The 16443-nt window shown below is 60.0% G+C and overlaps 1 protein-coding gene across 8 annotated transcripts in view; it reads left to right on the top strand.

Annotated features, from left to right (window-relative positions):
- SPEG (striated muscle enriched protein kinase) overlaps nt 1-16443 on the top strand; it is a 55704-nt gene that overhangs the window by 31164 nt on the left and 8097 nt on the right. For 7 of the 8 annotated variants that reach the window (XM_032857285.1, XM_032857287.1, XM_032857286.1 and 4 more), the window contains 20 exons: nt 71-229; nt 331-520; nt 612-835; nt 3260-3379; nt 3625-3729; nt 4340-4546; nt 4933-5056; nt 5172-5347; nt 7616-7728; nt 8200-8368; nt 8611-8707; nt 8835-9035; nt 10318-10375; nt 10870-10947; nt 11055-11233; nt 11763-11789; nt 12472-12624; nt 12786-12828; nt 13865-13933; nt 14196-16185. In XM_032857285.1, the coding sequence (XP_032713176.1) occupies nt 71-229; nt 331-520; nt 612-835; nt 3260-3379; nt 3625-3729; nt 4340-4546; nt 4933-5056; nt 5172-5347; nt 7616-7728; nt 8200-8368; nt 8611-8707; nt 8835-9035; nt 10318-10375; nt 10870-10947; nt 11055-11233; nt 11763-11789; nt 12472-12624; nt 12786-12828; nt 13865-13933; nt 14196-16185 (4482 nt within the window). Of the gene's footprint in view, nt 1-70; nt 230-330; nt 521-611; nt 836-3259; nt 3380-3624; nt 3730-4339; nt 4547-4932; nt 5057-5171; nt 5348-7615; nt 7729-8199; nt 8369-8610; nt 8708-8834; nt 9036-10317; nt 10376-10869; nt 10948-11054; nt 11234-11762; nt 11790-12471; nt 12625-12785; nt 12829-13864; nt 13934-14195; nt 16186-16443 lie in introns of those variants that run through there. The other variant, XM_032857292.1, reaches the window with a different exon arrangement.

Below are 16443 nucleotides of genomic sequence, written 5' to 3' on the forward strand. Positions count from 1 at the left end.
TGGGCCCTTCGGTTGGGGTGCCTGGGGCTCTGTGGCCTTCCCTGCCACAGCACCGACCCCTCTCCACTAGATGAGCTGACCTGCAGCGCCCGGCTGACCGTGCGGCCCTCGCTGGCGCCCCTGTTCACTCGGCTGCTGGAGGACGTGGAGGTGCTGGAGGGCCGTGCGGCCCGCTTCGACTGCAAGATCAGTGGCAGCCCACCCCCGTCGGTCACCTGGACTCATTTTGGTACAGCCCTCCGCCCTGCAGATGTGGGGGGAGCCCTCAGGTCCAGAGGCCCTGGTCCCCTGGCTGAGCCTGCTTGGCACTCCCGCCCTGTCCTCCCCCAGGCCGCCAGGTGGAGGAGAGCGAGAACTTGCGGCTGCGGCAGGATGGAGGTCTGCATTCCCTGCACATCGCCCACGTGGGCAGTGAGGACGAGGGGCTGTACGCGGTCAGTGCGACCAACACGCACGGCCAGGCCCAGTGCTCGGCCCAGCTCTATGTGGAAGAACCCCGGACGGCCGCCACCGGCCCCAGGTAGGGGGGACTCCTGGGGAGGCTGGTGCGGCCTCTGCGGTGCCCAGGCCCTGTGGTGGGAGGCCTCTGGGCAGCCGTGTCATTCTTCCAGCTCGAAGCTAGAGAAGATGCCATCTATCCCCGAGGAGCCAGAGCAGGGTGAGCTGGAGCGGCTGTCCATGCCCGACTTCCTGCGGCCACTACAGGATCTGGAGGTGGGCCTGGCCAAGGAGGCCATGCTGGAGTGCCAGGTGACTGGACTGCCCTACCCCACTATCAGCTGGTTCCACAATGGCCACCGAATCCAGAGCAGCGACGACCGGCGCATGACGCAGTGTATGTGTTCAGAGGGGGACCCTCCGGCACCCTCTTCACTCGTGGTGCCTTCACGCTCTCCCTGCCTTTGAACCTTCCTTCTCTAGCCTGCGCAAGGGCAGGCGCCTGTGGGAGGGGGCGCAGAGGGGCTGTGCGGTCAGGGTCTCCTTCCTCGAGCTGCACAGCCCCATCGGCGGAGTTGCCGCTCCAGGCCTGGGTGTCCCCCTTAGCACGTACTGGATGGGTGTACAACTTGCTGCTGACCAGCAGCAGGACAAGGACAAGGTTACGGAACCCCTCGGTGCCTTGGTTTCCCCATCTGCAATAGGCTCACCATAAGGATGAAATCGGTTAATATGCACGAAGCACCTAAGGGGGGCCTGGCGAATACCGCGTGGTCAGCGAATGATCATCTTATTGTTACTGCTGTTGTGGCTGCTTGTTCATAAAGCAGGGCTCTTCACGCCCTCCTTGAGAAGTTTCGGTGAAAAGGCCAGCCTGGGCAGTGTCTGGCCTTGAGAGGCTGCTCGGCCAGGGTTGTTAACAACAACGGGTAAAGAAAAGGAGCCAGGGGAGGAACACAGAGGACTAGATTCAGGACCCTGTGCTTTCCGCCTGGGGCTGTTTCTCTTGGGAGCGTCTCAGTTCCATCCTCGAAGGAATCTGAGTCTTGAGATAGGTTCCTCTTACAGCTGCAGTGTGGCAGAGCTCACCTCTCTCAAACACTATGTGAGTGCCAGGCCCAGCACTCAGCTTCCTCATCAAGGGCCTGGAGGGCAGGGACTGGTAGCCCTGTTTGCAAACGGGGAAACAGAGACTTACACAGGGATGGGGACTTGCCCGAAGTCAGGAACAGCCCCTTTGACTCTGAGGCTACCTCCTAAGCACGCTACCGACCCCTGCCCCCCATGTCCCCACCCCATTCTCCAGAGTCAGCTCTGTTGGCTCTGACCTGTCCCCTGGCCACCGCCACCACCCCACCACCGCCGCCACCACTGCCACCTTGGGCTGTCTGCTCAGCCCACATGCTTCCTGTCTCATTCTGCTTGAGGCCCAGGTGGGGTGTCTCTCTCGGGAGCTGAGCTGGCGTCCCCACTCTTCTCTGTATCTGGGGTCGGTGGCAGCCTCTGGTCTGTCTTCCTTTATAAATAGTGTCAGCAGAGATAAATGAATGGGTGACTGTTCCATGGGGAGATAACCGGTCAGAGAAGGGAGGGGTGTTTGGGGATGGTTGTGACGTGCAGGAGGACAGGCCAGCCTCTTCCCCTTCACATCCCCGCCTGAGATGGCCTCCTTATCCTCATTCAGGGATCACAGCGTCAAGAGGGAAGTTCAGAAGCAGAGGGAAGCAAGTTCAAGGCATGGCTCCATCATTTATTAGTTGTGTCACCTTGGACAAGTCCATTAATGTCTCTGATCTCATTGGTAAAATGAGGATAATTTTGCAGGGTTGTTGAAAGGATTATGGAAAAAAACCATACATCTAGTAGCTGGCGTTCGCTGGGCCCAGAACAGACAACTCCTATTACCATTTGTAATATAACATCCTTAGCACTGACTACGTGTAAGGCATCAGGGTCTGGGCCTGACGGGACATGTCTGCTCTGTCTTTAAGCAGCCATGGCACATGCAAGTAGAAAGGGAGGGCAACCCCATGCAGTGTGGGCCTGGCACTGGAGGTCCTGGGGAGGCAGTCAGGGATGGGGGTACAGAGAAGTCTTCCCAGGCTGGCACTTGCTTGAACTGTGTCTTGAAGGAGAAGGCCTTATGTAGGAGAGGAAGAGTCCAGAAGGGAGGAATTTTGTGAGCAAAAGCTCGGAGATGGAACTTCTGTGTGTGTGCAGGACCCCGAAGGCTTGTCGGGGTTGGAGGAATTGCAGGAGGAAGGGCAGGAGACGTGGCTGGATGGGCTCTTGGGCTGAGGCTCTGGATGCTAGCCCGCATGCAGGGGGTACCTTAAAGGTTTCCAGGTCGAGGGGTTACATGTGGGGCCATTGGCAGAGTGTGGACCATGCTGGTGGAGGGCGGTCATGGGCGCTGTGCTGCAGGTGGGACAACAGCAGCCATGGGGATGGAGAGGGGACTGACGGAGGGGCCTTAGGGACAAAACCCGGTCAGTACTTTGATGCCGAGGTGTGACCACCAGAGATGCAGAGATGTGGGGCTGTCAATGGGATAGGAGCTCAGAGGTGGAATCAGTGTGGGGGGAGCATGAGAAGTCATTGGAGGGACAGGGAAGGAGGGACGTGTCTGCAGGTGTAGCCTTGGTAGCCTGGACTTTGGCTTTGCTGTGAGGTGGACATGCTTCTTGCCATCTGCCCCACTCTTGCCCCCTCGCCTGCCCGCTACAGCCAGTAAGGAGGAAAGGGCCAGGCCTCTGGGGACATGGGACCACCAGTATCCTCCTGGCTCAGGCCCGGTATCATTGTGTCCCCCACCCCCCAGACAGGGATGTCCATCGCCTGGTGTTCCCTGCTGTGGGACCTCAGCATGCCGGCGTCTACAAGAGTGTCATCGCCAACAAGCTGGGCAAAGCTGCGTGCTATGCTCACCTCTATGTCACAGGTGAGGCTCACATCTTCCTGGTCTGCTGCATCTGCAGCCTAGCCACTGGCCCTCCCCAGGGGCCCAGGTGAGAGCGGGGCCTCCACCCCGGCTCCCTTACCGTTGGGCCCTAGGGAGCTGTCTGGCCTTGCCCCTGGCACTGTAGCTGTGCCTCCAGTCCCTGGCCCACCATCCCGAGGCCTGGTGAACCTGCAGACCCATGGGGCCCTGAGGAACATGGCAGACCCCCGACCTGTGGCTTTCAGATGTGGTTCCAGGCCCCCCAGATGGCGCCCCACAGGTGGTGGCTGTGACTGGCAGGATGATCACGCTCACGTGGAACCCTCCCAGGGGTCTGGACATGGCCATCGGTGCGTCAGGCCCCATGGGGCTCCTGGGTGGGGATGGGATGCAGGCAGGCTCAGGCAGGGGCACCGAAGGAGCCAGGCTGGGGGGCAAGGCCCAGAGAAGCATACTGGTAGAGGGTAAGCATGGAACACTGGGAACGTGGCCAGGAGCCGCTTGGCCAGTCTCCTCTTCGAGGTGTATAAAGCCATGGCTGCGTGTCAGGAGAGGCCATGAAGGGGCGGCCCATTCCCTTTCTCGGAGGGACTGGGTGTTTGGCTCATGATCCTGGGAATGCCCTCCCCTTCCCTGGGCATGACTTCTTCCTGCTCTGTGCCTCAGTTTCCCCACCTCAGGCAATAGCAAGGAATTGGGATATGAGCTAAGTTCCCTCCTTCCGTGTCCGTAGCTGGACCCATGCCTGGCATATTGTTGGCTCTGAGCATGGCTGGCCAGGTCAGTGGTTGGAAAGAGCAGATTGGGGGCTGGGGGGGGGGGGCGGGCAGAAGCAACAGGAGAAATTGAGGCAGGTCCTCAGAGCAGGCTAATGAGGAGTTTCTAGGTCCTGAGCCAGTTGAATGGGGGGCTGGGGGGTGTCCCAGCAATGTCCACCTCCAGCAGCTGCTTTCCCCCCAGACCCAGACGCCCTGACCTACACCGTGCAGCACCAGGTTCTAGGCTCGGACCAGTGGACAGTGCTGGCCACGGGCTTGCGGGAGCCTGGGTGGGCAGCCATGGGGCTTCGTAAGGGGGTCCAGCACGTCTTCCGGGTCCTCAGCACCACCATCAAGAGCAGCAGCAAGCCCTCACCCCCCTCCGAGCCAGCACAGCTCCTGGAGCGTGGTGAGTCTGGGTGCCCCTCCGGAGGTGGGGTGGAGGCTACAGGGCCAGAGAACCAGCTCTTGGTGATGGAGGCTCAAGGGCTGGTCTGGACCTGCTGTGTCTGGGAGTGACCTTAGCCAGTCCGAGTGTTTCTTTCTCCTGATGGCAGCACACATGGTGGGTGAGGCTGAGGCTCTGGGATCAGACAAGTGGACGGGGGATGGCGGGGTGCATCCCAGCTCTGCCACTTCCTGGCTGCGTATCCTAGACAACTTGCTGAACCCTCTTTGAACGTCACTTCCTCATCTGTAAACATGGAGCTCCGGTGGTAGTTAGGAGGGTAAAAAAGTAGTGTGCTAAGTCCCTGGTGTCAAGTCCAACTTCAGCCTGCGCTCTCATCCGGCCAGGCCCACCCCTGGAGGAGGCACCTGCCGTGTTGGACAAGCCAGATGTCGTGTATGTGGTGGAGGGACAGCCCGCCAGCATCATGGTCACCTTCAACCATGTGGAAGCCCAGGTCGTCTGGAGGAGGTGGGCCCCACCTGGCGTGCCTCACTTCCCACATGGGGCCGTCCAGCTCCGGCCATCCTGGCCTGACTCCCCTGTGGCTGGATCCTGGGTGACCTCCCTGTCATGTGTCCCTTAGCTGCCGAGGGGCCCTCCTAGAGGCGCGGGCAGGGGTGTATGAGCTGAGCCAGCCAGATGACAACCAGTACTGTCTTCGGATCTGCCGGGTGAGCCGCCGAGACATGGGGACCCTCACCTGCACGGCCCGTAACCGCCACGGCACACAGGCCTGCTCGGTCACCCTGGAGCTGGCAGGTGGGTGACAGAGGGCCTTCTTCCTTCTCCTCCTTCTGAGGCCCACAACCCGCTCCTCATGCCCACCTGTCAGGCCTGTCCATCAAATGGCTGTTATACCAGGGCTAGTGGAAGTAACAGAGATAGTACTCATCAGATATTTACTGAGGACACCTGATACGTGCCAGGCTCAGCATGAAGGACCTTCCACGTATCACCTCAAGGAATGTTTACATTAACCCAGCGAGATGTGGTTGGTTATCCTCATTTTACAGAACACGAAACTGAGCCTCAGAGAGTACGCTAAGTCACAGGCCCAGGGTCCCCCAGCCTCCTAAGTACAGGAACTGGGATTCAAGTCCGGGTGCATGCTGGACTCCAGAGCCAGACGGTGCTCTTAACATCCTGTGTTAAACACAACAGGATATAGGATCTCAAATATAACAGGCATGGGGAGACCAAGTCAATTTCAAAAAGAAAAGGCCCCAAGCGGGCACAGCTGATCGGCAGTCCCCCAGATCTGGGGCCCCTGCACACCCTTTTGCACAAGCCCTTTTGACAGAGCGTCCCAACCTTTGCAGTGAGGACCCTTTGTATAATTTTTCCTTTAAAGATGTCATCTCTCAACCGGAGGCATGCATTAAGTAGTAATTGTCTTGTTTTCCAGTTTGTTAATTAACTCTAGACATATGTAACTGCCACTCAGAACTTGAGATCAGCATGAGCTAAACAGTGTTACCTGCTGAGTAGATACAATTCCGACCAAACGCAAAGAAAGTGATATTTTAGGGAGCACAGGCAATCCTACGGTGGAGAAGTGCACATTTGCTGGTGCTTTTAAAAAACCGTTCAAGTTCATTTGAAACCTTCCAGTACTTTCACCCTCACAGGGCGGCCCCCGCAACCTCTAAACTAGAAACCAGATTCCTAGAGGGGTGGGAAGGGATCTTTAAAGTAGAAGAGAAGTGGCAGCAGGGTGTGTGAGGGAGAGATGGGGGAGCCCTGCTCACCCTGATGGAGATGGAGGGGGGCGGCACCAATTGTCTGGGTCCCTGTCTCCTCCCTGTCCCAGCACCCCCTCCAACACACACCTCCTGGCACCTCGTACTCAACCTGCCACTTTGCTCCTGGAGCATACCATCAGCAGGACTCCTTTCTCTTCCCAGATATAGGAAAAGCCCTCGGGTTTGGGGAGGCCCTGGCCACCAAGAGCCCTGTAGCCCAGACTGGCTGGGTCAGTGACGGAGATAGTGAGAGAGAGATAGACAGACAGACAGCGTCCCAGCCAGCCAGAACTAGAACAGGCCTGGGATTGGATCTTACAAACTCCAGACCCTGTGCCTAGCCCCCACCCCAGCCTCCAGGCAGGGCCCATGGAATGGCTTCTTCCCACCATATCTGTCCCCACAGTAGTGTCTCTCATCTGTGTAAATTAGGTTACGTGCCAGGGATGGGTGGCTGTCCCTGCCCAGCGCCTGGCTCATCCCTCTGGGCTACTCTCCCACGCCTCTTAAAGCTGAGATCCTCAAACATGCTCAGGAGGCAGGGCGCTGGGAAGTCACTGCTTCCTCCACAAAGCACGTTCCATCCTGAGAATTAGAAGCCGCTTTGCCAGGAAATAACACGACCGCATGATATGCTTAGAGAATGAAATCACAGTCATGTGCAGGAGAGCTAAACTGAGAATCGGTACCTGTTTGTTGGTCTTGCCATCTCCCGGATGGTAAAAGCCCGCTTAAACATTTAAATAAGAATCAGAGAGAAAACCTCAAGGTAGAGGCAGTGCCACTTGTGATTTGAATTCAGGCACACAGCCTGGGCGGCCTGCGCGGGCCCACACGGGTAAAGCCAGAGACAGGGCCATGCAGAAGGGCGATCACCCACAGGGGGCAGCATCGAGCCGCTCCGCGCCAGCCCATTAATGCAGCGAGGGAAGAGGCTCAGGATTGCCCAATCCTGATTTTTCCAGAGAGGCAGGAAATCCAGATTTCTCTTGTGTGTGAAAATCTAGTTTCAAAGCTGGCAGATGAACATGGAGGGTCCAACAAAGCAAGGCTGCACCCCATGGCTTAGGTCTTTTGATATTTGGAGAACATCACGTGTGGATGTACGGGGGCGGGGTGGGGGGGAGCTCTTGGGGCTCAGTGGGGATGGGGGGCTGGCTGGTGTTCTGCCTGGGCCTGTTGCTGAGGGAGGACATGGAGAGGGACTTGAGAAGACAGGACCTCGTGATCCCAGTGTTGTTACCACCTCTCCCCGCCACTCCCTACCCTGCGCCATGTGTTTCAGAGGCCCCTCGATTTGAGTCCATCATGGAGGACGTGGAGGTGGGCGCTGGGGAGACCGCTCGCTTCTCTGTGGTGGTGGAGGGGAAGCCATTGCCAGACATCATGTGGTACAAGGTCAGAGGGTGACAAAGGCCTCGGTGGGGGGGGTCCTAGCATGGGGCCGGCTGGGAGCCTGCAGGTCAGAGAGGACAGATTTCTGCACAGGAGGAGTCTTGGCCACCTTAGGAGGAGGGGAACCTGGACAGAGAAGAACAGAGGTGTTGTCAGAGGTGTGGCTAGGAGACGAGAGTGGGACCCAGAGTTCCATGTGATGTTGGTACATGTTTCAGGAACCAGGGGACTAACTGGGAGGTACAGGGCTATCAGTGGGAGATAAAAGTGGAGCTGATTCGGGGTACTGAAGGGAGCAAGGCTCCTGGGGCTGTGAGCAAAGCCCTTGGGACAGAGATAGTATTGGGGCCCTGGGGCTGAAGAGTTCCTGGGCCCGCGGTGGGGATGAGACTGGCTGTCGGGCATGGACATGGAGGTGGGTCCGGGGGGCCAGTAAAGCCAGGCCTGGGCTGGAGGTGACGGCCGCCTCTGCAGGACGAGGGGCTGCTGACCGAGAGTAGCCACGTGAGCTTTGTGTATGAAGAGAACGAGTGCTCCCTGGTGGTGCTCAGCGCGGGGACCCAGGATGGAGGGGTGTACACCTGCACCGCCCGGAACCCCGCCGGGGAGGTCTCCTGCAAAGCCGAGCTGGCTGTGCGTTCAGGTGCGCACGCAAGGGGAGGAGGGCAAAGTGCTTACTCTCAGGGAGGCGATGTGAGCCCCGGGCCAGGAGCCACTCACCAGGCCCTTCGCCCCTCCACCACCCCTATCTTCCAGCCCCAGCACCCCAACCCAGGCTGACATTCTTGCTCTTGTGTTGTCTCCTCCATCCGCCCTACCTGGCCCTGTCTCTGCCCTCATCCCTCTGTTGCCCACCCCACCTAACACCAAGCATCTGTTCCCCAGTTCAGACAGCCATGGAGGTAGAGGGGGCCGGGGAAGCGGAGGAACAGCGAGGAAGGAGACTCAGCGACTTCTACGACATCCATCAAGAGATTGGCAGGTGTGGGGCTGGGAGGGGGCGCGGTGCCTGGGAGCCAAAGGGGGCCTGGGTCTGAGGCTCTCAGGCCATGGAGTGCTGTGGTGGGGGGTGTGCCGCGAGCCCCTCACCTCCCTGTGTCATCACCCAGGGGTGCCTTCTCCTACCTGCGGCGCGTGGTGGAGCGAAGCTCTGGCCTGGAGTTTGCAGCCAAGTTCATCCCCAGCCAGGCCAAGCCAAAGGCATCAGCATGGCGGGAGGCCCGGCTGCTGGCCCGGCTCCAGCATGACTGCGTCCTCTACTTCCATGAGGCCTTTGAGAGGCGTCGGGGACTGGTCATTGTCACCGAGCTGTATCCTGAGATAGGCCGGGTGGGGAGGGGACGTGTGGCCAATCAGCAACACGTTTTACACTTTACAAAGAGGCCCCATTGACAGGCTGCACCGGCCCCCTTTTGGGAAATGTTCCCATGGACGGCTGGGAGTTCTGAAGGCATCTTGTGAGGACTTTATAGAGCAGATTCTGGAGACTTCTGCAAAAACCAGCCGTTTTTAGCCCCTGTCCCTCCACTGCCTTTTCTTAGCTTAAACTTACATAGCACTCAGTGTGTGCCTGGCAGCTGCTAAGAGTTCAACAGCTATTAACCTACTTAATCCTCCTGTGTGATCTCGTGGAATCTTTTTATGCCCATTTTTTTTTCAGAATTTTTAATTTTATTTTAGGGAGACGGGGCGAGGGGCGGAGGGAGAGGGAGAGACTCCCAAACAGACTCTGTGCTGAATGTAGAACCTGACACGGGGCTGAATCCCACAACACTGACATGGTGATCAGAGCCGAAACCAAGAGTCGGACACTCAACCGACTGAGCCACCCAGGCGCCCCCATTTTATCCCCATTTTACAAATGATGAAACTGAGGTATAGAGAGGTTAAGTGACTCATCCAAGGTCATCCCGCCAACAAAAGGCATGTGCACGAAATGCAGGACAGTCTATCTGTACATTCAGAGTGACTCCGTTTCAGATGAGCCTTGGCACCAGCTGAACTGGGGAGGCTGTTTGCACAAAGAATGGATTTTAGACTCTCATGAGACCTTGGGTTCAATAGAGCCACACTGTGCGTAGCATGCTGGGTGATCCCCTTGTCCCTCCCATTAGCAGGGTGACCATATCCTTCATCCCCGCCTCCCAGTCGGCACTGTTAGAACCCAGACCTCAGCCACATGCCCCTGTTACCTGTCATGGGCCTCTGGGTCATTCTCAAATAGAGGCAGGAAGGTCCATCCACAGTCAACAAAATTCTGCTCTAACTTGATCTTTTTAAATATCTAACAGGGTCATTGAGAGATGTCGTCCCCATTTTATGCCTGAGGGAACCTAGGCTCAGAGATGTTGGGTGACTGGTCTGAGATCCTGCAGCAAATGAGAAGTCGAGCAGGGTGGTCCCATCTGGGCACCCTGATGACGGTGGGGGGTGGTGCTGGAGACACAGTGGCGGGCTGGTATTAGCTGTGCTTTAAGGGGAAGGAGAAATATGCAGAGCTGGGATCTGCCTTGAGCTCTAGGGGTGGAGGGCACCGTTCAGGGATAGCCCAGAAGTTGGCACTGTCACTCTTCTCCTTGATCGAGGATGCAGATGCACAGAGGAGCTGTTGGAGCGAATGGCCAGGAAACCCACCGTGTGTGAGTCTGAGGTGAGGGCAGTGGGTGGTAGGGGTTGGGCTGGGCACTGGTGTTTACCCACCTGAGCTCTGAGAACTGAGGGGCGGGTCCTGGGCCTGCCATCTGTGCCATGAATAGGCCAGGGGTGGTGGTGACACCTACCTCTGTTGGTTCCCAGTCTCCTCAAATAAGCATTCCCCAGACATTTCTCTCCGAAAGAGCCCCACCTAGACTCTATTCAGTCTCACTGCTGTCCTGCCCTGTAGGGCAGTATAAATTATATACTGCACAGTTCTATTTATTATAATATAGATGGTTCCCTCCTATAATTGTTCTGTGCACAACCTGTGCAGCTGTACTTGGAGGCCCTAGATCTCAGAAATCCCAAATCTATGTTTCAACCAACTTATCAGCTATCTGAAGACCACTTATCGGGTGTAGCCTGACTTCTTGCCACAGCTCTGGCAGTGATCAAACATAATGTCCTACCCTTTCCCCATGGACTTTGGGCCTCCCGTCTCCACAGATCCGGGCGTACATGCAGCAAGTGCTGGAGGGAATATGCTACCTGCACCAGAACCATGTGCTGCACTTGGATGTCAAGGTGAGGTGCAGGTGGGGAGTGGGGAGCAGGCAGCCCCTGTGCGAGGCAGGCGGTGGGGCATCCTCCCCGCTTCACTCAGCTCCCATGATTTCCCTGCTGTTCCGCAGCCGGAGAACCTGATGGTGTGGGATGGTGCAGAGGGTGAAGAGCAGGTGAGGATCTGTGACTTTGGGAACGCCCAGGAGCTGACTCCAGGAGAGCCCCAGTACTGCCAGTACGGCACACCTGAGTTCGTGGCCCCCGAAATCGTCAATCAGACCCCTGTGTCTGGAGTCACCGACATCTGGTAATAATGCTGGCCCACAGAGCTGTGGGGGTGGCCAGGGCCCGCTTCCCTCAGTGTCATGCTGGGTGGGGACTTGCGTGCTGGCAGAGAGGACCTTCACCAAGCCCAGCTTCCTTCTCTGAAGTAGGTTGGTGGCATGGCTCACGGGGACCTCTTGCCCATGTTACTACCTGCCCCTCACCAGAATGGACCCAGGCACTCGAGGCCTTAGCCCTGTCCAGCCTCGGCTCCTGATCACCCCTAGGTGTGGAACCTTCTCTGTAGCCACCTGGCCTCCCCGCAGTGAGGCACACACGGCCCCTTGGTTACCAGACTCCTCTGGGCTTCCTGGGCCGGCCCTGCCATGACCCTGACTCTTCCAGGGAAGTCAGGACCTCTTGGTTGAGAGTCCTCCCTGGAGGAGGCATCCTTGTGCCCATCTGACCTAGCGGGGCCCCTCCTCACTAGATTGGTGGTAGCGGAAAACGACGGCCTTCTCGTGGGATGTCAGCTGTCCACTCAACCATCTATTACTCTCCTTTCCTCACAGGCCTGTGGGTGTTGTCGCCTTCCTCTGGTAAGGACCCCTCTGCACTCAGGACCCCGGTTTTCCGTGAGCGCCTAGCAGGCTGACCCCTAACATTTCCAGAGCCTGGGACAGGAGAGCAATTTGGGCCTGCAGCCCACCCCTTCTCCTCCACACCCCTGCCACTTGCTGCCCTGCAGGGGGCCTCATGCACGAATGAGGGGGATGCCCTAGCCTACGAGCCTAAGCTTGCTCTGTCACTGTGCTCATCTGTACAGGGCGGGCACACTGGCAGCCTCGAGGAGGCTGGACAGAGAGAGGCCCGTACTGGCTTCGTGCCATGTAGGCAGCGGATGGCGAGGCCCTGAGTGTTCAGGACAGGCCCTGGAAGGGGGAGGCTCAGGTTCGGGGTCGCTTATCCCCACGGCACAGACTCCTCACCTCAGGGACAGGCTATGACTGGAGGGACACGACAGGTCCTCCAAGGCATGGGCCCAGGACAGGGCGCTGGGCGCCCAGTTCTCAAGGCAGGACTCACCTACCGGGGGCTCGGGGTGGGGCAGGACAGGTGAGAGTCCGAAAGACCACCTTCTGCCCGGATCCCCCGGCCTCTACCTTCTTCATAGCCCCCGGGGGCCTGACCCTGTCCCTAGACACTGGCATCCCTCAGGAGGCCCTGCCTCAGCTCCGGGGCCCTGCCCCCCTCTCACACGAGTCCCCTCTTCCTCTGCAGTCTGACGGGAATCTCCCCCTTTGTTGGGGAAAATGATCGGACAACACTGATGAACATTCAGAACTACAACGTGGCCTTCGAGGAGACCACATTTCTGAGCCTGAGCAGGGAGGCCCGGGGCTTCCTCATCAAAGTGCTGGTGCAGGACCGGCTGTGAGTGCAGGGCCCCGAGGAGCCCCCTGCCTGCGGAGTCCCATCGTGCCAGCCCCCACTCCTGCCCCAGCCTCTGACCTTAAGCGTTCAGTCTCCCAACTCCTCATGGGCCCCGGGTTCCCATTTATTGGCTGGTTCACGTAACCTGCATTCCTTTACAGGAGGCCGACCGCTGAGGAGACCCTAGAACATCCTTGGTTCAAAGTGAGTCTAGTCTTGCGAGGCAGTGGTACAAGAGGTGGGAGGAGGGGGAACGTTGTTAACAGCTCCATTTATTGAGCACCTACTGTGTGCAGTAGTCATTGTAGGCAGTTTATATACACATGGTCTGTTAGCCTCTCAACAACTCCGTGAAGGAAGACGTTATTACTTCTATTTTGCTGCTAAGGAAACTGAGACTCAAGCTGGGGTATCATGGCCTCCAAGGCACAGGTCTGGGCACCCTTCATCTTGGGGCTTCATCAGCAGGCTCTTCCCTGCCTCTTGAGACCAGCCCTGGTCCTCCTTTCTCCTGCGCGTCCACCTCTGTCCCGCCCCGCAGTTGGTGGGTGGCCTGGCTGGCTCAGCCTGGTGATTTTGAGCTCCGTGCAGCCAGAATGCTCACTCATTCATCTTCAAACCCCAGCGGTGCAGGGGACAATGCCAGGCAGAGGGGTGGGGTTCAGCAAATGACCCAGAAAGAGTGTCTGAATAAATCATCCATTGAGTATTCTGCTGGGTCCACTGAAGGTTGAGGTCATTCTGGTGTCTGTTCTTTGGAGTAGGAGCCTGGGCTTTCAGATCATAAATGAGCTCTGAAAAGGACAGCCTGGGTGGGTGGCTGAGGGAAGCATCTGGGTTGGTCTGGCCCACCAACGCTCCAGATGTCTGGGACGCTGGATCTCCACAGGGACAGATGGTGAGCTGGGGAGCAGAGCCCAGACCAGGGGCCAGAGCCCCAGCTCCTGAGGGCAGCCAGTGGAATAGGACAGGGCCATGAGCCCTGATGTAAGCCCCAAAGCCCAGCCCGAGAACCACTGAGGTTCTGCCACTCCAGTTAGGCTCAGGGATTTTGTCCCTATATAGGCCCCTTGACTGTGGGAGTTGTGACAGATCTGAGGGGGAGGGGACCCCCAGGAGCCCAGACTCAAGGCTGCTCAGTCCACTGTCCCCTCCTGTGGAATTTGTCTCTCCACTGCCAAACTCTGAGGGTCTAGCTGATGGAGGACTTTGCCTCAGGCCCTCTTTCCTGGGTTTGCAGACACAGGCCAAGGGCGCAGAGGTGAGCACAGATCACCTGAAGCTGTTCCTTTCCCGCCGGAGGTGGCAGGTGAGTGTCCCTGGGTCCTGCTTCTGGGCCTCCCTCCTTCTCCCTCTGCACTTGTTCCCTCTAACTCTGCCATTTCCTATCATGTGCCCTCACTTTCTGCTCAGCTGTTTTCATCCAGTTTTTATTGTCTCAGTCCCCAGCTTCACTCCTGTTCCCTGACCCTCCGCCTCTCTCCCTGGCCCCTGGGGCTGAGGTGGGCTCGCGTGGGCCAGGCTAGCGCCAGGGGCCCCTCTTGGGTCTGACCCCAGGAACCTGTCTCCAGCGCTCCCAGATCAGCTACAAGTGCCACCTGGTGCTGTGCCCCATCCCGGAGCTGCTGCGGGCACCCCCAGAGCGGGTGTGGGTAGCTGTACCCAGAAGACCACCCCCCAGCGGGGGGCTCTCCTCCTCCTCTGACTCTGAAGAGGAAGAGCTGGAGGAGCTGCCCTCGGTGCCCCGACCACTGCAGCCTGAGTTCTCGGGCTCCCGGGTGTCCCTCACCGACATTCCCACGGAAGATGAGGCCCTGGGGACCCCAGAGGCTGGGGCTGCCACCCCTATGGACTGGCAGGAGCAGGGACGGGCCCCCTCTCAGGACCAGGAGGCCCCCAGCCCTGAGGCCCTCCCCTCCCCAGGCCAGGAGCCCCAAGCTGGGTCCAGCCCCCAGCGGAGGGAGCTCCGGAGGGGCAGCTCTGCTGAGAGCGCCCTGCCCCGGGCCGGGCCAAGGGAGCCGGGCCGGGGCCTGCACAAGGCAGCCTCTGTGGAGCTGCCGCAGCGCCGAAGCCCCAGCCCGGGGGCCACCCGCCTGACCCGGGGTGGCCTGGGGGAGGGCGAGTATGCCCAGAGGCTGCAGGCCCTGCGCCAGCGGCTGTTGCGGGGCGGCCCTGAGGATGGTAAAGTCAGCGGCCTCAGGGGCCCTCTGTTAGAGAGCTTGGGGGGCCGCACCCGGGATCCCCGCCTGGCCCGGGCTGCGTCTAGTGAGGCCGCACCGCGCCACCAGCCTCCGCCTGAGACATGGGGCCTGCAGAAGAGCAGCAGCTTCTCACAGGGGGAGGCAGAGCCCCGGGGCCGGCACCGCCGCGCTGGGGCGCCCCTCGAGATCCCCGTGGCCAGGCTTGGGGCCCGAAGGCTCCAGGAGTCTCCTTCCTTGTCTGCCCTCAGCGAGGCCCAGCCACCTAGCCCTGCGAGGCCCAGTGCCTCCAAACCCAGCGCCCCTAAATCCAGTGTCCCCAAGTCTTTGAAGCCTCCTGCCACCACACCCAGTGATGCCCCACAACCCTTGGCGCCCCAGCCTGCCCAAGAAAAGAGCCCAAAGCCCAAGCTAGAGCCAGTCCCAGCCCCCAAGCGTACACAGCCCCCAGTGGCTCCGCAAAGCCCAGCGCCCCCTCTCACACCCTATGCCCAGATCATGCAGTCGCTCCAGCTTTCAGGCCACACGCAAGGTCCCCTGCAGGGCCCTGGGGCGCCTCCTTCCGAGCCCAGACCCCACCCGGCTGTGTTTGCCCGGGTGGCCTCCCCAACTCCAGGAGCCTCTGAGAAGCCCGTGTCTACAGCCGGGGCGCACCCGGTGCTGGTGGAGAAAGCTCGGGTCCCCACCGTGCCCCGCGGGCCAGGTAGCCGTCTCAGCAGCAGCATCGAGAACCTGGAGTCAGAGGCCGTGTTTGAGGCCAAGTTCAAGCGCAGCCGAGAGTCGCCCCTATCAAGGGGGCTGCGACTGCTCAGCCGCTCGCGCTCCGAGGAGCGCGGCCCCTTCCGCGGGGCTCAGGAGGAGGACGGCATGTACCGGCCCAGCCCAGCGGGGACGCCCCTGGAGCTGGTCCGACGGCCCGAGCGCTCCCACTCCGTGCAGGACCTCAGGGCGGTGGGGGAGCCGGGCCTCGTCCGCCGCCTCTCGCTGTCGTTGTCCCAGCGTCTGCGGCGGACCCCGCCGGCGCAGCGCCACCCGGCCTGGGAGGCCCGCGGCGGGGACGGGGAGAGCTCGGAGGGCGGCAGCTCGGCCCGGGGCTCACCGGTGCTGACGGTGCGCAGGAGGCTGAGCTCCACGCTGGAGCGGCTGTCCAGCCGGCTGCAGCGCAGCGGCAGCAGCGAGGACTCGGGGGGCGCGTCGGGCCGCAGCACCCCGCTCTTCGGCCGGCTGCGCAGGGCCACGTCGGAGGGCGAGAGTCTGCGGCGCCTCGGCGTCCCGCACAACCAGCTGGCAGCCCAGGCCGGCGCCAGCACGCCTTCCGCCGAATCCCTGGGCTCCGAGGCCAGCGGCACGTCAGGCTCCTCAGGTGAGGGGGCGGGGCCAAGGGGCGTGGGGGGTGACTGCGACACACGGGTGGCTAGGCCGAGGGTGTGGAGCGGGGATGCAGGCGCGGAGTGCGGAGGAGCGTGGGGCGCTGGGGCGGTGCTCTGGGAGAAAGAGCTGGGCGCCCCGAGGATGGACTTGGCCTGAGAGGTGGAGGTGGGGTGTTGGATGTGTGGCTACAAGTTCGTGGCTTCTCTGGGCCCAGGGCCGCTGGGAGGCGGGAGCCTTCAGGGACTGGCTG

Source organism: Lontra canadensis, unplaced genomic scaffold (genome assembly GCF_010015895.1).
Source record: "Lontra canadensis isolate GAN:19392208 unplaced genomic scaffold, GSC_riverotter_1.0 scaffold13, whole genome shotgun sequence".
NCBI classification, from domain to species: Eukaryota; Metazoa; Chordata; class Mammalia; order Carnivora; family Mustelidae; genus Lontra; species Lontra canadensis.